The following is a 20,384-nucleotide window of genomic DNA, read 5'->3' as shown; positions in this document are numbered from 1 at the left end:
ATGACTAAGGATGTCGAACATTTCTTTAGGTGCTTCTCAGCCATTCGGTGTTCATCAATTGAGAATTCACTGTCATTGTTTTTTAGTCAACTACCTTATATGCTGCATGGAGGACTAATAAGAACAGAAAGGACACCAGTGACCATAAGTTACAGCTATTATTTATTAGGCACTTACAAAGGATTTCTAGTTACTCAGTGAGGAAGAGTTCTTACTGCTTTTGCAGAGGTCAGGAATTTGATTTTCAGTACCACATTGGGCAGCTTACAATCACAGGTAACTCTAGTTCCAGGGTAATTTGACACCTTTGGCCTCTAACACCTGTAGTCATATACCTATACTTATATCCAAAGAGCTCAGAGTTAGAAGAAGCAGGCTTTGGGTCCAGCCTAGGCTCCAGTTTTGATCTCCCTGTGTCTGGATTCTGAGACCCACTGAGACTTTTGGGGGTAAAAATTATTAGGAGAGAAGGGATAAAAAAATAAAAAGGGCATTGAGATAAGGGAAGTAGCCATTATTTGACCACTCCATGGATAATCTATACACCTATACACACATATATATGTGTGTAGGCATATATTATTTTATATATATTATTAAAAATGAAAATAAATCTTAGCAAACAAAGGATTCAGAAAAGTTACAGTAAAAAAATTTAGATTCATATATTGCAGGATATTTGATCATATGGTGAACCCTGAGATTGGGTTATTTACTGAAAAAAGATGTTTCTAGTTGTGGTGTGGCTCAGTCTTAGCACATACCTTTAATCCCGCTGGCTGGAACAGAGACAAGCCCTTAGTACACATCTTTAATCCCAATCAATGAAAGTGAAGTTAGCTTGTAGAAGGAAGCATCTATGTTTGAAAGTGATATCTAATTGAGTGGCAGACAAAGTGATGAATCAGAGAAAGATTTGACAGAATAGGATATATCCAACTCTCATGAGTACACAGAGAAAAGAAGCTTAAGAGAGAACAGGCTGAGAGAGAAAAAGAAAGGGCAGATTTATTGGGACAGTTGTACAGAGACAGTTGCAGAGAGGGGGTGGGGGGAGAGTGTGTGTGAGTGTTAGACACAGGTGAAGACAGAAGAAGCCAGAGAATGAGAAGGGGCCAGAAGATAAGAACATATAGACAAAGTTAGTATGAGGCCAAGTAGAGCAATTCAGGAGAAGCTGAGAGAAGCCAGACTGAACCAGCTTGGAGAGGAGTTTTGGGCCAGAACAGATAAGTTGACCAGCCACAAGAGTCAGAAAGGGTGAACTTATTCAGCAGTAAGTTTCAGAGGCTGAATACATTCTAGGCCTAGATTAGACTGTACAGAGGCTAGAAGATTTCAGAACTAGGTCTAGGCTAGCAGATGGCAATAAGCCTCTGAGGCAACAATTATATCAGGTGTATAAAAGTTACTTTTATGTATAATCCTTAGCTCATTTGTTTGGGTCATATTCCTTAGTATTGTTAAGAGTCTTCTTAGTGGATTAACCCTAGTATTACTAAATAATATCTTTTTCTCTCTCCAGTAATATTTTTTGTTTTGAAGTATAACATGTGGTGCAATTTTGCTCATATGTTTTCACCCTCCTGTTTTCAACTGCTTTATAATATTAAAGCAAGTTGCTTTATGACAGTGTAGTTAGATAATGTTTAAATCCTCTTTTAAACTTGTACTTTTATATAATTTATGTGTAGTGTGGTTATTGTTATATCAATAATTAATCTATTGTTTGAAAAGAAAGTTACTTTTATAGTCATACACTAGAAAAGCCATAGATGAGATCTTAAAAAAGCTCTATTTTCAAATGTCATTCTTACTTTTCATAGGTGATTGAGTTTCATGAGACCACAGTAGGTAAATAGTATTAGCTTTGTGAGAAGCGGAGTCAAGGAATAGAATGAGAGTCTAGTTCTAGGCCTGCTATTTCATCTACCTTAGTTTTATCTTTCTATTTATAAAAGGAAAGATTGAATTAGAATAAGGTTCACACTGATTACAGAAAATTGATCCCAGTGAAGATCCAATAAACCAAATACCCATGGAGATGTAGGTTATCATCCTCTGATTTGCTTAGTAAGCAAGAGTTAGGACTCACTGAAATCTCAAGTGTAAAGCAGCCTCTGAGAGTTAAATGACGGAACGAAGGCTTCCAACCCCTCTCTTTGTATCACTAAAATTATAAACTAAGACTCATCTATGTTCTGACTGGCTGTTTATAACGACTACTCACAGCTAACTTCCAAGCAACAGTGTGTAACAAAAAGAACACTGGAATAGACTCTCCAGAGTCTATTCACTGGAATAGAAACATGGATCCAGGTTTAAAAGTCACTTTAGCACTTTAGCAAAGCTTTTGATGTCATTGTGTGCTTCATTTCCCATGATATCATGCCAAATGCCAGGGAGAACTTTGAGTCTGCAGCGGTCTTTGAAGGAATCAGTGAAAGGAAATATAGGCAAACAGCATTTTTGTTTTTGCAGTGCTTAGCATCAAAGCCAGGGCCTCATAGATGCTAGGAGAGTGCTCTACCACCCAGCCACACACCCAATCAATAATCAGCAATTATTTAATTCTCAATAAACTGTTTGGCTTTTATTCCAAGAAGTGAGATAGTAGAAGTGAATGTATAAAGGTCTAATGAGAAAATGAATTTCTTTTTTTTTAAACTTTTATTGCATTATGATGAGAAAAGTTACATGATTTCAATTTATCTGAATTTGTTAACATTTAAAAACATATTTTAAGTAAATAGAATTAAATCACATTCTTGTTTCCCTTTTGTACCCCAACTCCTCCCAGAACCCCCCCTTCAATACAGAGAAAATGAATTTCAAAAAGAGAATGGTATAGGATCATAAGTGGTGAGAATTCCTATTATAAAGTTAACTAGAAAACCAGATAGTTGGAGAAAAAGATGTAAGACAAGTAACAAATATGCAGGGCAAGACTGGTTTGATAGTTTCAGTCATTTGAATTCATAATCACAAGCTTGAAATTACTTTAAAAGGCATAATTCTCTAGTCTTCCAATAAATATCATAATCAGGAGAAGTAATCCACCCCCCTCCTTTTTTTTGGTTTTTCGAGACAGGATTTCTCTGTGTAGTCCTGGTTGTCCTGGAACTCACTCTGTAGACCAGGCTGGCATTGAACTCAGAAATCCGCCTGCCTTTGCCTCCCAAGTGCTGGGATTAAAGGCATGCGTCACCACTGCCTGATACCTTCCCCCATTTTTTTTGGAAAAGTAATTCCTAACAACAAGGGCAAACAAATATATGAGCTCCACTGAATAGATAACCTTTTTGTTTTGTTTTGTTTTGTTTTGTTTTGAGACAGGGTTTCTCTGTGTAGCCTTGGTTGTCCTGGAACTCACTCTGTAGACCAGGCTGGCCTTGAACTCAGAAATCCACCTGCCCCGGCAAATAGATAACCTTAGCAAATAACAAACAGAAGAACCTCTGAAGCCCGTTTCCTCATTTACTACTCCCAGCCCTCCCCAAATCTTTCATCTATAATTCAAGGGATGGTGGCCCAGAGAAGGGAGATTACTTGCCCTAGACTATATATTGAGGTCAGAAATGAACCATGGCATCAGAATTCAAATCTCTTGGTCCCAAAGAACATGGTATCACTAAGAATGAGGAAGTTTGCTCTACAATATGTGTTATCCATAAGAAGTCATAAGATCTGATCACCAGAACACTGGCTGCCTGGAGTTTAATTTAGTTTTTTTTTCTAAGTTTATGACATTCCTCATATTTTCACAGTAAGTAAACATATGTTAGATCAAACTTAAAAACTACTATAAGTAATTCTCCAAGTTTAAAATAATGTTTTCTAGTGTTTATAATCACCAATAAAGCAGAGGAAGCTGAAAGAGGTAGCAGAGACAGACAGCAACATGAGATCCCAGGAGACCTTTCTGTGACCACAATTCTCCAACTGCCTCTATAAAAGAATCTGAGAAAGAATATCTGAGTGCTTAGGACAGCCAAATTCCAACATCCTGACCTTGGTACATATGACCCTGAGGTATATATTAACCAAATTGATTCTGTAAAATGCACAGGAGAAACACTGGACAGCAGTGAGTGGCTGTAGCTTAGTGCTGTGGCACTTGGTTACATATCCTTAGAGAATTCTCTTCATCCCAGAGCTCCATTTAGAGACATGAATGTCTTACATCAGGTCTCTAGTAGGAATTAATTATGCCTTTCCATCTTTCGTAGTACTTAGTTTCACTATGTATTTTAGTTGGGAACTCACAAATATGCCATCTAAAACAAGATTACGAGCTTTAAGTCAGGATCTAGATCACTGTTTCTCTGACAATGCTTAGCCCAGTGTTCCAGGCATAGCAAAAACCTGGATTTGGATAAGAAGTTAGTTAAGTCAGATTTTTTTTCTCCCTACATCAGTAGAATGAATGGCCACTTCCAGGTTCCAAATTCTCTTTGGCTGGAAGAAACTTTCTCACTCTGTGAAGTTTCATACAGAAACATACACAAGTTATGTATGTTTCTGGTTTTGGAGAAGGTCTGTATTTAATCAGGAACTGTCCTGATCATTTGAGAGGGATCAGGTCAACAAACTTTGTTCTCATCTTACCAGGCATACCTACCTTTCTTCTGTTCCTCTGTGTGGGGCTTGGAATGGTTAGGGATTCCAGTTTAAAGATAGTTCCCTCCAGCATATGTATAGTAGAGGATTGCAAATTCGATCATCAATAGGAGGAGGGGCCCTTGGCCCTGTGAAAGTTCTGCCCCTGTGTAGGGGAATGCCAGGGCCAATAAGTGGGAAAGGGTGGGGTGGCAGGCATGGGGAGGGGGAGGCAACAGGGGTTTGTTTTTGTTGTTTTTGTTTGTTTCTTTGTTTTTTGGAGGGGAAACTGGGAAAGGAGAAATTTACACGTAAATAAAGAAAATATCTAATAAAAAATAAAAAAAATGAAGATAGTTCCCTCAAAGAGTTCATTCATATTTTAAAGCTTTTAATTAAGGGGTGGGGAAGGCAGGATATAGTGCTAGGCATGGAACACAAGGCCACATACGTTTGCAGCCACTAGAATGAAACATCTGAGAGTCATGAACATTTACTATAGGGACTGTGTTAGAAATCTCAAGCCAGTTTGAAAGTGTGGATCTTGTTCTTAATTTATGAGCTCATACCGCAGAAGCAAAGAGCTAATTTATATTCATGGGAGTACTTCCATCCTTCCCTAAGGAACTCTGGGAACCCATTAATATTCCCAGGAGAATCAATCTATCTAGTAAGTACTATAAGTTCAGATTTTAGCGATGTATTTTGAACCTGAAAAACTCTCTACAAAAATACAAAAAAAAAAAAAATTAACAATACTTAAAGCTAATTAACTTTATGAAGGAGTTTTTGTTCTTCTCACAGTGACTCTCAATGAGACAGTTGGCAACTGGTGTAAATTCCAGTGTCAGGCATAATTATGGGAGCTTACTGAGAATCATTAGCAGTGGGGTAATTGAACAATAGGTTTAAAATGATCAGTTTGGATGTGAGGCTTGGAGGCCAAGACCTCTAGCTTCCCCTAGGGAACTAGAAGGCAAGCAAAAACATCTGAAGGAAACATTGGCTTCAGGAGAGACATTGTGATGTTGGGGAAGGAACTTGAGATTTGGAGCCTGAATCTTGGTGTACTTGCTATGAAACTGACTGAGTCCAGTCAGTTTAATTTGTAGTTTGTAAGGACTATTAAATTTTTTCTAGGAAGAAATATCTGTGGTCCCTGCACATAGGTGCTCTAAAATCTCCCTCAGTGCCTCACTGTAGGAGAAATCTGGAATGGGAGATCTTGAATTCCTTGTTCCCAAACTTTTAGTATTTGACTAGATAGGACCTATTCCAGGGTGTAAATGCAGTCGACTGGCCTTTCTGTGGGAAGTCAAGGACTGCAGGCACAGAGCTTGGTAGGATCTAGCTTGCAGTTGGAAGCTCTTCCTCAGTCATGGTCTTTAGTTTTATACCCACAGTAATCTACAGTTACTGCTCTAGCTTCCCATTCCTCCTTCAAGTCTGCTCTTGATGCTCTAGAATCTTTAGGGTTTTTTTTTCCAGTAGTGTCCAAAAAAGGAGAGACACCTTTAAAATATGACTGAGAGGGCAAACAAATTATGTAGTACAAAATCATATGTACTAAATAGGCCCGTCATCACTTGTGGAGTGCTCATTCCATAACACAGCTACACATGAGGCAGGGGGGAAAGTTGAGAAACATATGCTATATAGATCACAAAGGACTGATAAACAGATACCCAGTAGAACTAAAAACACAATTATTATCTTCTGATAACTAACAAAGAAGCCTTTCCTCCCCTCTAGACCTAACGAGCTTTCCAGTTACTCCTTATCACATTCACCAAAGTATATGTATATATTGCTATCATTTACTCACTTTGTTTTTCCTTTGTCTCTTTCTACTTGACTATAAGCTCTTTTAGAGGTTTGAAACCTACATGTCCTGGTAATCTCTGATGTCTCAATGTGTTTGTGAAAACATGCCTCTGAGCTGGCACAGTAGCACATGCCTTTAATTCCAGAAGATACAGTTTGAGTTTGAGTTGGAGACTAGCCTGGTATATATAGTGAGTCCCAGACTAGCTAGGACTATACAATGAGACCCTGACCTTAAAAAACAAAACAAAACAAGAAAAGAAAAATAAACAACCCCCTCAAACCAACAGAAACAATCATACCTCTGAGATCTAACATGACAATCTGAGCAGTCAGACTTCTGCATCCCTTCCTCCCTGCCTTCACATGGAGGCTGAACTTGTGAACTGTTTTCATCAATGCCAGAAGTACCAGCACAGGCTTATTTATATGAAATATGAAATTTCATTAACAGATGCCTTTGGCTGAAGAACTTGCACTGACTGGCTAAGTCTATCTTATCGCTGTGTTGCAGGTTGGTCCTTTTTCTTCTCTTCTCTCCTATACAGGTGTCAGCTCAGCATCCTACTCTTGGATGTTACCTGCTTCCCCTGGCTCTCTTCCTGAAGCCCTCATATTAATTTATCCAATAATCTTTCAGGGTATCTAAACTTTTCTAAACACTGGGAGGACAAAATATTGCTTCATGAGCAAACGATCACCTCTTGATGGACAAATGATTGCTTCTTATCTAACCTTGACCAAGCTTCCCAGATAGACATGCAATTGTGTTGATAACAATATATATTCTAGTAGGAGTGAAGACATCTGTCCTGAGTGTGAAGAAACTGAAAGTACTGTTTAGGTCAAAGGTAAAAGCTGGCTCAGGGTGAAATCATAGGCAACAAGTATTCTCTGGGATGTCTTGAAGGGTTTAAGGGAGATCAGCCCCCACTAAGGAATGGAGATAGTAATAACTCATCCAGGTCTCTGTCTGCCTGCTGAAGCCTCCAGACAGGTACTGTGACACTTGAGTCAAGGACCTGTATCTACAATTTAGAAGTATGGCTTAATAGTTAAAAGCACAGGTTCTGGGGCCAAATAGTTTAGGTGTGAATTTCAGCTCCTTTGTTTTCTAGTTATGTGAACTAGAGAAAATATTTAACATCTCTGTGCCACTGTTTTCTTATTTATAAAATGGGAGTTTATAATAATAATAATAATAATAATAATATCTAATTCCAGTATTGTAAGGATTAATAATTTGGAAGATGCTTAGAACACTGTATTTTATAGTAAGCTCTTATAGGAATTCTTCCTTTCTCTTCTTGCTCCCAAAGTCTCACTCCTGGAGTTTTAAATCATTGAGTGTAATCTTCCCACTGAACAAATAGGGAAACTTAGGTGCAGGGCCTTGCTCAGAATCACACAAGTCAATGGAATTAGTAGTATTTCATTTAAAGAGACTCTTGCACAGCATGGGGAAGGCCCTGGGTTTGATTCCAAGGACTGCTAAAATATGACAACAGACACCTTGATCTTCGAAAACTCTAATAACTCAAAAGTATAATATACTTCAAACCAAGAATGTTAGTAGTCTTTATTTGATAAGCAAACTAATCATATGCAGCAAAAATTACTTCAAGTTTTAACAAAAGAGAGAAGAGTTATTTAGGCAACTACAAATTTCAAAAGCAGCAGGGTTTTCAAAAGGGCTGTTGTGAGCCAGGCAGTTGGTGCTCACCTGTAATCCTAGCTCTTTGGAATATGCTGAGGTGTTAGGATTGCTTAAACCCACAAGTTTGGAGACCAACCTAGGAATCACAGTGAGACTCTATCTCAAAAACAAATAGACAAAACAACTACAAAAACAACAAAGAAACCAGAATAAAATAAAATGAACTGCAGTAGCAACAAAACCCCATGAAGGCTGTATGAAGATCATAGAGAAGGCAGCAGCATACAACACATACAACAGATATTTAATACATGCTTACTATATATTTATACTATTTATCAGTTATGAGTAATGACTGCTGTTCCAGAAGTTCTGAGTTCAATTCCCAGCTACCACATGGTAGCTCACAAGCATCTGATGTCTTCTGGTGTGTCTGAAGAAAGTAACAGTGTACTCATATACATAATATAAATAAATAAATCTTAAAAAATTACTATCTGTACTCTAGTTTTAAGGAGGTTCTTAGTCTTCATAATAATATTGCAATGATTTTAAAATTTTAATGATGAAGATCAAAATTGAGGCAGAGAAACAAACCGGCTTAACTGATATGTATAAGACTAGACTTTCCAGCTGGGCAGTGGTAGCGCATGCCTTTAATCCCAGCACTTGGGAGGCAGAGGCAGGCGGATTTCTGAGTTCGAGGCCAGCCTGGTCTACAGAGTGAGTTCCAGGACAGCCAGGACTATACAGAGAAACCCTGTCTCGAAAAACAAACAAACAAACAAACAAACAAGACTAGACCTTCCAACATAACATGATTCTACAGTACTATATATGAAGTTGGATTTGTAAGGGATGGGTATGTATCTCAGAGATAGAGTATTTGCCTAGCATACAACAATATCACAGGTTTGCTATCCAGAACCATAAGAAATCAATTGGCCTTCTATACTAATGCATACATGTTTGTATATACTCAGTGCCTTTTGTTTTTGGGACAGAGTTCTCCTATGTAGCTTAGGCTGGCCTAAAACTGGGATCTCCCTGTGCCACCACATCTAGTTTATATATGAGTATCTTAAAAATGCAAGATGCTGTCACCATCAAGCATTACTTGAATTGTTGACTAAAAGAGTTTTCATTCTACCTTTGCAAGCCAGCAGTGCAATCTTGAACAGAACTGCTCCTCTGTCTTGACCTCTGGATGTGCTGTTATTTGAAGAGTTCAGAACTAAGTACTCTCTAAGGACCTTTCAAGATCTCATAATCCAGAAGTCTTCTATTCTATCCTGCCTGTTCCCTTTGTCTTGGCTGGTTGTTCTGGATAATAAGATTTACAACCATGAAGAATTGTGATCATTGTAGGCATCCAGAAAAGGGGAGAGGAGGTGGTACACATATTAAATAAAGTAAAGTTTTTCTTTCTCTTTTAAATTAAACTTTTGTAGCATTATATCAATATTTAGAATTTCAGTTATTTTGGTCTAACTCCTATGAATAAAGTTAGAATTTCTTTTTAAAAAATATGTATGTGAATAGTTTGCCTGAATTTTTGTATGTGAACCACATGCATGCCTAGTGCCCGTGGAGGTCCAAAGAGGGAGTCAGATCTCCTGGAAATGGAGTTACAGAATTTTGACTTATTATGTGGGTACGGGAATTGGACCCAGGTCCTCTGGAAGAACAGCCAATGTTCTTGACTGCTGAGCCATCCCTCCAGTCTTCAAGGTAGAATTTTTGATGTTCCTTTCCTATTCCAACAGTAGATTTCTCAAAACAACATTTGGAAATGAGTTAGAATTTTAAAACAAAATAGATTATACAACAACTTTCAAAGTTATAGCCAAACACTGCAACTAAATAAGTGAACTGTCTCAATATATCTATTTCAATTAGTGGCCAGATGGGGCTTGATATTGAAGCTAAATTCAGATACATAATTCAAAAAAATTTAAATTTCACATTTGATATTAACCTAATCAAAAAAAAAAAAACCCAGCAACTGTCAGACATAATTTGGCAGAGTCAGCCATTGTTCAATTAATACCTTGTAACCTTGCTAACAAGGAAGCAGAGCCATCAACAAGAGTTCAAGCCAAGTGTGGACTACAATCCCAGCACTTGAAAGGTGGAGGCAGACCAGCCTCAGGTATATGTGTTTTAAACCTAAACAAAGATAAGAGTTACAAAGGAAGTTTGGCTGAGAGAACAAAAGAGTAGGTAGCCATGGTATAGCTGACCAAGTAAACAGAACAGAAACTGAGGCATCACTTAACACTGTGGCTGCAGAGTCTAAGAGGAAGAGGAAATGTGTTCGGGGAATCAGAAGCAGAAGCAGATTTTCTTCAGAAATTCAGGTGGACAGACCACTGGAAACTCAGACATCTCCCAGTGGGCAGTGAGGCCTTGGGCAATGACTTAATGTCTGGAAAGACTCTCATCTACGAGAAGAACCAAATTAAAAACTGGACAGGTCCATTATAGGTGAGATTGAAGACTGCAAAAAGGTTAACAGGGCAAAGAAAATGAGGCAAAAATCTCAGGGTTGATCCTAACTAGAAGAGAGGAAAGAGTAGAATTTATCCAAGGGGATGAAGGATCTCCCATAGCTAGAGTGCTGTGTGCAAATGCTGAATTTGATGGTGGAGTTCAGAGGTCTGGGGCATGTTTGTAGAAGCAGAAATGGAGACCAGAGGAGCTTGACACTTAGCAGCACCTCTAAATCACTGTTTCCAAATGCTTCCATTCTACTCTTGCATTAAACCATAGTCTCTGTTTTTTATATGTGTACTTTTAGAAATGGTCATTTAAAAATGAGGCTGCCACTTTTTAATGGTGTTAATGGAGAAAAGTCTCATTTAGTAGGATTGTCATTTTACATACACAAGAGAGGCTCTATTGAATAAAGTGAATTTCTAAAATTGGTCACACTTAGTTTTATAAAATCAACTATATTTTGCTCATGTTTTTAAATTTTGTTGTTAACTGATTAAATTTTTTTCTTAATTTAGTACTGGTCTAGAGGTATGTCTTTTGCAATATCTACCACAGCCAGTATTTTCACACAGTGTTAGAGCCTCTGCAGAAAAGCATGGGAGAAAAGCATTTAGGTCTTGTTCAACTTGTAACCTGTGACCTTCTCCCCTGTAATATTCAAATTGATTCCTATTCTTCCCTTTCAGGTATTCTGTTGCATTTAGGATTTGGTTAAAAAAATGCTTAAAATTACTTCAAGTTTAATGTTGCATATCTCATAAGATATACACATTGAATTAGTAACAAAGTTGAAATCTAAAATTGAGACTTTGACTCCCAGTTTAGATCCTGGAGAAATGACCATATCTACAGGCTTTGTAGCATTCAGCATCCTGAGAATAACTATCGATGACTGGATATTTAATCAGACATAAGATTTTAAGGGATCCAAGACAACCTTTTAACACAAATGCCTCTTCCACTAAACACGAAATTCTAGTTCTACCTATAGTTCAAAATTAAAGATAGACAGAACTTTGGAATGTACTATGGTAATTTCAACAAATCATTATTACCTTCCTTCACAATGGATAATCAGAAGTCATCCGTGAATAGCAACAAAAAAGGAGGGGTAGGAGCAGGGAATCTCAAGTCACAGCTGGGAGCTTTCCAAAGTTGAGAATTTGGAACCAGACTGCTCCTACTTCCCAGTCTGTGGGTTTTGGCAGGTAACACTAGACTTAATCTATGCTGGCTGGCTAGGGAGGTGAGGAGGAGTGTCTCGTATAAATAGACAGAGCAGGAAGTAGGATCAAGGCTTAGAATGGAGAAAGGGGTCATGTTTTTCCCAGTCACCCTTTCCTCCTCCAGAGTCTGGACTTTCCTGAAGGTCAGGCAGGGCCCCTTGCACGACAATGCAGAGAGTTCTATGAAGATTTATGGGGTTCATGTTCAATTCAAGACCTGTTCTTTGGGTGACTAGACCAAGTTGTAAACAACAAGAACAAATCATAATAATAATGAAGATCTAATACTTCAGAACTGCTCATAAAAACACTTTTTTTTTTTTTTAAAGGGCACAGGAATTTCAGATCTGGCTGGAAACTGGTCTGGATGTTTATTTTCCTCATTGTCTCAGTGGAAAAAAGGGTGTGTGATTCAGACAGCAGCCTCCGCCTCTGGGCTGGGGCTTGAGTCAGTCTCCACCCTGTTCTCTGCTTTGCTCCTCAACAGCTGGGTTGTAGTCTGGGGAGATTCTGCTTCTTGCCTCCCACACTGGCTCTCAGATTCCAAGAAGGGTCCCAAGAGAAGCTGGGAATCTGAGTTCAGAGAAACAACACCAAAAGGTGGGAGAGGGAACAGGGAAGAAAGGCCTCTTAGGCATATGAGAAGGGAGGTATTTCTCCTCCTACCTTATTCTACCCCAATTTTCCATTATCCCATGCACTTTCAGCAAGGGGTAACAGGGAGGACAAGTTGTCAGAAGGCATCTGTGTGGACAGCAGCTCTCCCACAGCTCTCTCTGCTGTCCAGCAGGAATAGGGCTCTAGAGAGGGATGAGCTGTTTGAAGAACCCTCAATGACATTCTTCCACAGGATGCTGAATATTTCCCCAAAACATTCCTATGAGTGTTGTCTGACCCCAGATGGAATCCAACACTTGAAATATTCTGCTAGAGAGATAGTTGGGAAACTCAAAGATACTAGAAGTTAAAATATTTATAAAACAGATTTTGGGGAGCAGCCTCATCAATTTTTTTAGTAGAGAAAAGGTGAAAAAAGAAAACATCTAGAACTCTGGGAATTTCATTCTGCAGAATTAGGCTAACTACTGTCACAAAACTCTTGCCAAAGAGTAAAGGATAAAGGAAAAACTAATTCCATGGAGAGGCTATAGAAGGGGCTTTGGCCTTATTTCAAAACCTTTACCAGTTACAAAATGGGACTTTGGTGAGCTAAACTCTCTGAGCTCCAATTCATTCATAGTGGCTTGCTGGCTAGTTGGAGACAGACCATGTTAGTTCACTAATTTAGCTGTCAGAGGCCACTGTTAGCTTATAATAGCACTATACTTACAAAATAATCAGTTCTCAGTGATTTATAAACGCCCTGCTGCTCTTCCTTCTGGCTGGCTATTTTGTGACTTAGAAGCAGCTATGCCAGACTTGTCTGTGAAGAGTTTACAACAAATGAGAAGGAGTTAGCAAACATAGCCTAAGGATGCATAAAAGCCCTGGAGCTTAGCCCCAGCACCTCTGCTTTATAGGCCTCTGCTCCAAAAGCTTCCTGTTCCTCTTAGTGCAACAGAAATAATGTCAGTTGCCCCTTGTCACTTCATTTTTGTTTCAAATGAGACTACAGAAGGGTTTGCTGACAGGAAAACTCTCTAAAAATGGTAGATATTTAAATCACATCCTGTTTATCTTGTTCTATAGATACAAAGAACATCTTTACTTTTACATCACTGTCCTTACTATATGGAAAGCAGCGTTTGGCAGCTATTGTTCCTACACATTTTCCTGATGTTTCCTGTGTGATCTGGTGTAACCTCTCCAACAACCCCGTGATGCATCATTTCCATTTTCCAGATGATAAAACCATTAAGAGGTAAAACGTTACTTATTTGGTGTCAAACTGCAAATAAGCAGAAACCCTGGGTTTCAGCACAGATGACCTGCCAGATTCCATAGTGGCTCTGTGGGTCCTGGACAGCAACTGAAAAGTGAAGGGGGGAGGAGACATAGGAAAGCAGTCCTCAGCTTTCAGGATTCAAAGGGGTGAGATCTTTCCTAACACTGGCTGATTCCTCAGCACATGAATAATTCATCAAAGCTTTTTCAGCTAAAAGCTGGATCTTTTTGTACATGGTACATCTGGTCGGGGACAGCTGCCTGTGCCTGGCCACCAATGTGAGGACCCAGACATGTCTATTGGTAAACATAGCTCAGAGAAGTTATCTGCTTCCTTATGTTAAGGTTTGAAAGACATTTTGATTCCTAGAGGGAGAGAGAGTCTTAATTTTGTATATAAACACAAAACAAAAATGGGTCCTACAAACATGAGATGGAATATTTTTGGCATTTGTTCTTTTCTTTCTGGAGCATTAGCCTGTGATTCTTTTTGGAAGCTCTTTGTCAGGAAGCTGAGATCTTCTCCAACCTATGTGAATATTTAGACTCAGTTTCACTCCTGGTCTGGCTTGATCCCTCAGGTTTTATACTAGACGTTTGGCTGGAATATGTGAGGAATTGCAGGGAAGCAGTAGAAATAAGAACCTGGGGGTGGCAAAAAAGTTGAAGTGATTAAAAAAATACTCCATCTGCTATAGAAACTCTTCCAGCTGAAGGTAAAAAACTAGAAGTATTCAATAGATCCCATCATAACCCTTAAAGGGAAGGGAGGCAGAGAGAGGCGAAGGAGTACCTGCCTGAATGTGGCTCCCTACAAGGAGGAATCTCCACAAGGTTGGGCAACAATCAGGTAACCCGGGCAGGGAAAACTGCACAGTTCTGGGGAACATGTAGATGGAGTGCTGCCCAGACTTGTGATTTGCCCAGTGAACCCACAGAGAAGCAGAAGCACTGCAAGAACAGAGCACAGTCTACAGGGGAGACTACCACTTGGGGTCACAAAGCCCTAGAGCAGAGATCTGAAGCAGGTACTCTCGCTACAGCTACAGACCCACCTGTAGAATCTGCTCACTGAACTACAGCCCTAGGAATCATTGTATGAAGAGTATTCTAGTCCCCAGATTGCGACAATCTGAGGTGGTAAGGAGGGACACCTGAGCCAGCTGTGGGACCCCTATGCAGAGGGGTCAGGAGTGTCTGGAGTCTCTTATTCAATGCCAAATAGGGAAAACTATGTTTATTTTTGCCAGATATTTCTATTCCAGTTCAACTAAGCTGAGTCCATACAGGCCCACAGAGACTGAACCACCAGAGAGCACGCATGGTATAGACTGAGGCCTTCTGCACACATGCAACAGTTGTGCATCTAGGTTTTCCTGTGGGACTCCTACCAGCAGGAGCAGGGGCTGTCTTTGACTCTGTTGCCTGCCTTTGGATTCCTTTGCTCTAACAGTGCTGCCTTGTCTAGGCACAATAGATGTGCCTAGTCCTATTGCCACTTCATTTGTCAAGGAAGATTGATATCTGAGGAGAAAAGGGACTAGAGGATAGGGGCGGGAGGCTAAGGTGAGAGGGAGGAACTGGGAGGAGAAGAGGGAAGGGAAACTGCTATTGGGATGTAAAATAAATAAATAAATAAATAAATAAATAAAACTTTAAAAATCATACAAAGTTGTTGATACCATAGTCACTTACATGTTATCATCTAAACATTGCCCATGTGCATCACTCGCTTATTACTTAAACTGGGATACTTAATACCTGCTTACATTCATGTATGTCTGGAGTCCTTAGATATTCATCTCCTAGTTATTTGTAAAATATATATAGCATGTTATTATGAATTAAGGTCACTCTAAAGTGCTATCAAAAACAAACTCAAAATTTATTATTTTCACCTGAGTGTTTCATGTGTGGAGGTCAGAGGACAAATTCAGGTATTTTCTACCTTTTGTCTAACACAGGGACTCTCACTGGTCTGGAACTTTTGCCAAGTAGGCCAGACCTGGGCAACAAGTTTTAGTGATCCTTATGTCCCCACCTCTTACCTAGGCATTGCTGGAATTACAGGCATATGCTCCAACTTTTTATGTAGGTTCTGGGAGATCTAAACTTGGGTTTTTACACTTGTAAAATAATCAGTCTACCAAGTAAGATATCTTCTTAGCACAGAAATCCTGAACATTTTCATATATCAATAATAGACCACTAATAATAATTTCATTGAAAAAGAAACTATACAATCTCATTCATGATCACTATAAATCCTACAGCACCAAAGACTCTAAAAATAAAAAAGTAGGACATCTTAAATGAAAATTTAAAGAACACTAATGAAGAAACTGAAGACAAACAAAAATACAAGTACTCCCATGTTCAAAGCTTGGAAGAATTAAGTTAAAATATAGATACCACCTAAAGCAATTTATCAAAAATCCCATCAAAATAACAATGACATTCTTTATAGAACTAGAAGAAAAATCTTAGTCAAAGCCATCCTGAAAAAACAAAACAAAACAAAACAAAGAACAAATGAAGACATTACAATACCAGAGTTTAAAGCCATACTACAGAGGCATAGATACTGGCATAAAAGCAAATACACAGAGCAATGAAATAGACCACAAGTTGAAGTACTTTTTAAAAAAGGGCTGTCAAAACTCAAACATAAAGTCAGAATTTCATTCTTTTAACTGTCCTCAAGTGGATATATTGGAACTCAAGACTACACATCAATAACACAAAGGTTACCTAAGAAACAAGCAAGCAAACTGTGAGATGGCCTGAAACAGATGGATTAGAACAGAGAGAAATGAATCAGAGAGGTGATCAAAGAGAGATCTTCCCTATGGCATGGCTGACAGGTGACAAAGTGCAGTATGCAAAATAAGAGTGAGAGAAGTGGTTGAGAGCTGACAAATAGGCACCTGAAACATATCCTTGGCATTGTCATGACCCTAGCCTTTCTTGATTCCCCATTTGAGCATTATTAGAAACAGGAGGTTCATCTATATCAGGCTAACTGCTATACTCTCCCCATTTGCCAATCACATTTGCCAAAAAGAAATCTTAACCAGAACCAGTTTTCCTGGCTAGAGGAACCTGATGTCTCTGAAGAATCCCCTGGGAATGAGCTATGCTTGCTCTCATACCTGTGCTCTCCTCAGCCTGATTGAAGCCGCAGATCTGGCAGATGCTCTGGACCCACTTATTCATGTCAGCCTCTGTCTCAGCCACCAGGTAAAATGTGCGCTCGCTGGTCTTGATATCAAACACAAAACTATCCTGCAGCTCTTTCTTGTTGAAGGTCAGACCTGCATCCACCTGCTCACAGAAGTTCAGGTTGATGATCCGTAAGGGTTTCTTGGAGTGCTCATTCTTGTAGTATTCCAGAACATCTGGGTCTCCACTCATCCGGCCACTCCGCAGTATAAACCAGCGTTTCTTCCAGGCCTAAATCACCAGAGAGGCATCGGGAAGAAGAAAATGTCATTAATTAATTTTAAGCCTTTATCAGATCCTCACATAACATCTATTGAAGATGGATATGACAGGAGGGTAGGGCCAGGAGAGAAAGGCTCCATAGCATATGAAGGCCCCATTAGATTGCTTATTGGATAAAGGTGCTTGCCACCAGGTCTAATGATCTGAGATCAATCCCTGAAATCCACAAGGTATGGGAGTTATCATCTGATCTCCATGTATGCATCATGACATTTGTGCTCCACTAAATAAATATGTAATTAAATAATTAAGATTACCATATAAAAGAAGCCAGTTAGCAGAGGAAGGCAGGAAACCTCTGGACATTGAATACATGTAACAAAACAAGAGCATTCCCCAACAAGAAAACACACACACACACACACACACACACACACACACACACACACACACACACACACAAAATTTCAAGCCCTCTGAATGAGGGAGGAAAGTGTTATATAATTTTTTTTAATAAAGGATCCAAAATGTCAAGTCCAATATTTGACTATTTCTATCACTATCCTTGTGTCCAAGCACCCCATGGATTCATGCCTAGTAACGCAGGGACTGCTGGACCCTTTAGGCACTTATGGTCTACATTTCCTTTTTAGATTCCTCAGTTCAAAAATGGAGGGCAGTTTTTAGAATTTGTTAGTACAGGAGTAGTGCAACTATTTCTTTAGACTAGATACATACTCATAAAATATCAGGCTAGAAAGCACTTGCAAAGCCATAAAAATCTCAGCTTATAGGTGTGAACTCGTTAAAACACTGTGAGTTAAAACCACAATGTCATACCAAGTTGCAGAAAAATTAATTTCCTAACTTCCTACAGTATGCCTCTCACCAAACCATGATGTCTTTGAAGAATCACTGCTGAGAAATCCTTGTGGGAATTCTCTGTGCATCTACCTTCAGATCTTTCTTTTTGTTCAGCCTGTTTACTAAAATATGTTTCCCTAGAACCTGTGGTAGTTCCTTGCTCATGCCAGCATTCCATCTGTATTACTGAATGGACAAATGCCTTATATTATACTGTAGAATTTAAAACTTGGGTACAGATGCTCTTATGCTGTTTTCTACATTGTATCTCTTCAACAAGACTGAGTAAAATAAACTCTGAGCAGAACTGAAATATAGTAGTCAAAAAGACAAAACTCCAAACAACCAAAAAACTACATACAATTACAGAGCTTTGGGGAGTCTTCATTACTACAGACTTACTGCATGATTTTCAACTAAGTTATTTATTTCTTTGGATCTTTCCTTATCTATGTAACAAGAATTGCAACCACCACTGCCACTCTTTACCTTACTCAACACATAGTTTTTTAAAAGCAAATGAACTCAGAGTACTATAAATATCAATAATTATTATTACTATTTTTAATATTATAATTTTTTCAACCTCTAGGGAGCTATATTAATTTTACAAACACTTCACACTCACCCTTTATCCCTGTCCTCAATTTCTTCTGTAACCACCTCTTTTTACCCCTCCTTACAATAATTTCCTTGCTTCAGTCTCCATTTTTCCTATTTACCTTTCAAAACCACAACCTCCAGCTAAGTTTAATGTTCTGCCCAATCTACCTGTTCTCACTTGACAGTTATGCACTTGATAGTTATAAAAGGCTGGGGGAAAGAATAATACCTCATTGCATATTGGCTTCCCTGGGCCTTCACATGGGCCACTGACAATGCCCAATAATCCTATTGACCTCATTCAGAACTTCCTTGTACTCTTTGGCAACAACCTCTGATTTTCTTTCTTTCTTTCTTCCTTCCTTCCTTCCTTTCTTCTTTCTCTCTTTCTTAATTGATTTAAGTTTTATTGCATTATGATGAAGAAAAGATACATAATTTCAGTTTATCTGAATTTGATAACATTTAAAAACGTATTTTAAGTAAATAGAATTACATCACATTCTTCTTTCCCCTTTGTACCCCAACTCCTTCCAGAGACCCCCTTCAATACCTGTAATACCTTTTTTTTATTTTGTCACATTCTTTAAAATTTATAAAATTTGTAACAATAAAAATGAGTAATATAAAAGTTATTTGATATAGAACAATCAATTAAAGTCTTATGTAGATGCTTGTCTGCAGCAATACTGAAAATACATTTTTCTCAATATAAATTTTAAATAACTCCAAACATATTGGCTGTATATTTTAAAATATTACACCACTACTAGTTTTTTAAAAATAAACATAAGAGTCTTCTTGTTTGTTTTGTTTTTAGTAGAGTTTAAAATCTTGGCTCTTACTGTGGTACAAGTTCAAAATAAGAACAATTTTTAGACATTGTAGTTCATTGTAATAAGACTGTACTTCAATAACCCTCATATCACCAAAGGATTTTACCTCCCTAGTAGCTAAGCTAAGAGTTGATAGTTCTGCTGTGCCTTTCCTGCTATGGACAAAGCTATTTGACTAGAGTGATTGTCTTCATTCTCAGACCACAGAGAACAGGTTACATTCATTTAAGAAATGGTGTGTATATCAAGATGGTCTATCCCAAATGATGTATTAAGATGGCCTATCCCTGAAGTCATTCACCAACTGTTTCCATGAACAATGGCTCTTCTTGGAGGGTGGCACAGACATTAGTGCCAGTAAGTAAAAGTATCTGGTTCATTGGCTGTGATGATATTGAAAAGCATTCATCTCAGAGAAAGAGTAACTTATAAAGTTCTTGTCTTCAAACTTGATACAATAGTTACAAACGTCAAGGAAAGCATTCAGCCTCACTCTTTGTTGTTCTCTTACAATCTACCTCCCAAGTTAATTGTCTACATTTCTTTTGGCTGTATAAATAATTTTGAAATATGTAAGCTGTTCTGAAAACCATAGTATAGCGTAAAAACATCAAATAAACAATCCTACTAATAGCAAGGCTGGGATAGGAGAAGCATGGTTTCAAGATAGTTATGTGGTACCTGGCAAGACGCTGTCAGGTATAAAAAGAAACAGAAAGTGTATATGAATTGTACAATATTGGACCTATTTCTCCAATTACCAAATTAGAGAGACCACCAGATGATAGCCAACAAATTTTCAATTCCTCATACTTTTGAATTTGAGTCAATTAGGATAAGCTGGTAATATTCATTTTCATATTAAGGTATTAAGAAAAGATAATTGTTACTTCCTGTTATTTTTGTTGTTAGAGGTGGAATTATGTTTGTGTGGGTTTGTTGAAAGGT

General features: G+C 38.4%; 1 protein-coding gene across 2 annotated transcripts in view; it reads right to left on the bottom strand.

The window, feature by feature from the left end:
• Positions 1–20,384, bottom strand: part of Gab2 (GRB2 associated binding protein 2) — a 210,651-nt gene that overhangs the window by 57,828 nt on the left and 132,439 nt on the right. For both annotated transcript variants that reach the window (XM_031387413.1, XM_031387415.1), the window contains exon 2: positions 16,842–17,142. In XM_031387413.1, coding sequence (XP_031243273.1) covers positions 16,842–17,142 — 301 coding nt within the window. The remainder of the gene's footprint in view (positions 1–16,841; positions 17,143–20,384) is intronic.

Source organism: Mastomys coucha, unplaced genomic scaffold, assembly GCF_008632895.1.
Source record: "Mastomys coucha isolate ucsf_1 unplaced genomic scaffold, UCSF_Mcou_1 pScaffold21, whole genome shotgun sequence".
NCBI classification, from domain to species: Eukaryota; Metazoa; Chordata; class Mammalia; order Rodentia; family Muridae; genus Mastomys; species Mastomys coucha.
This window is presented reverse-complemented; position numbering and strand designations above follow the sequence as displayed.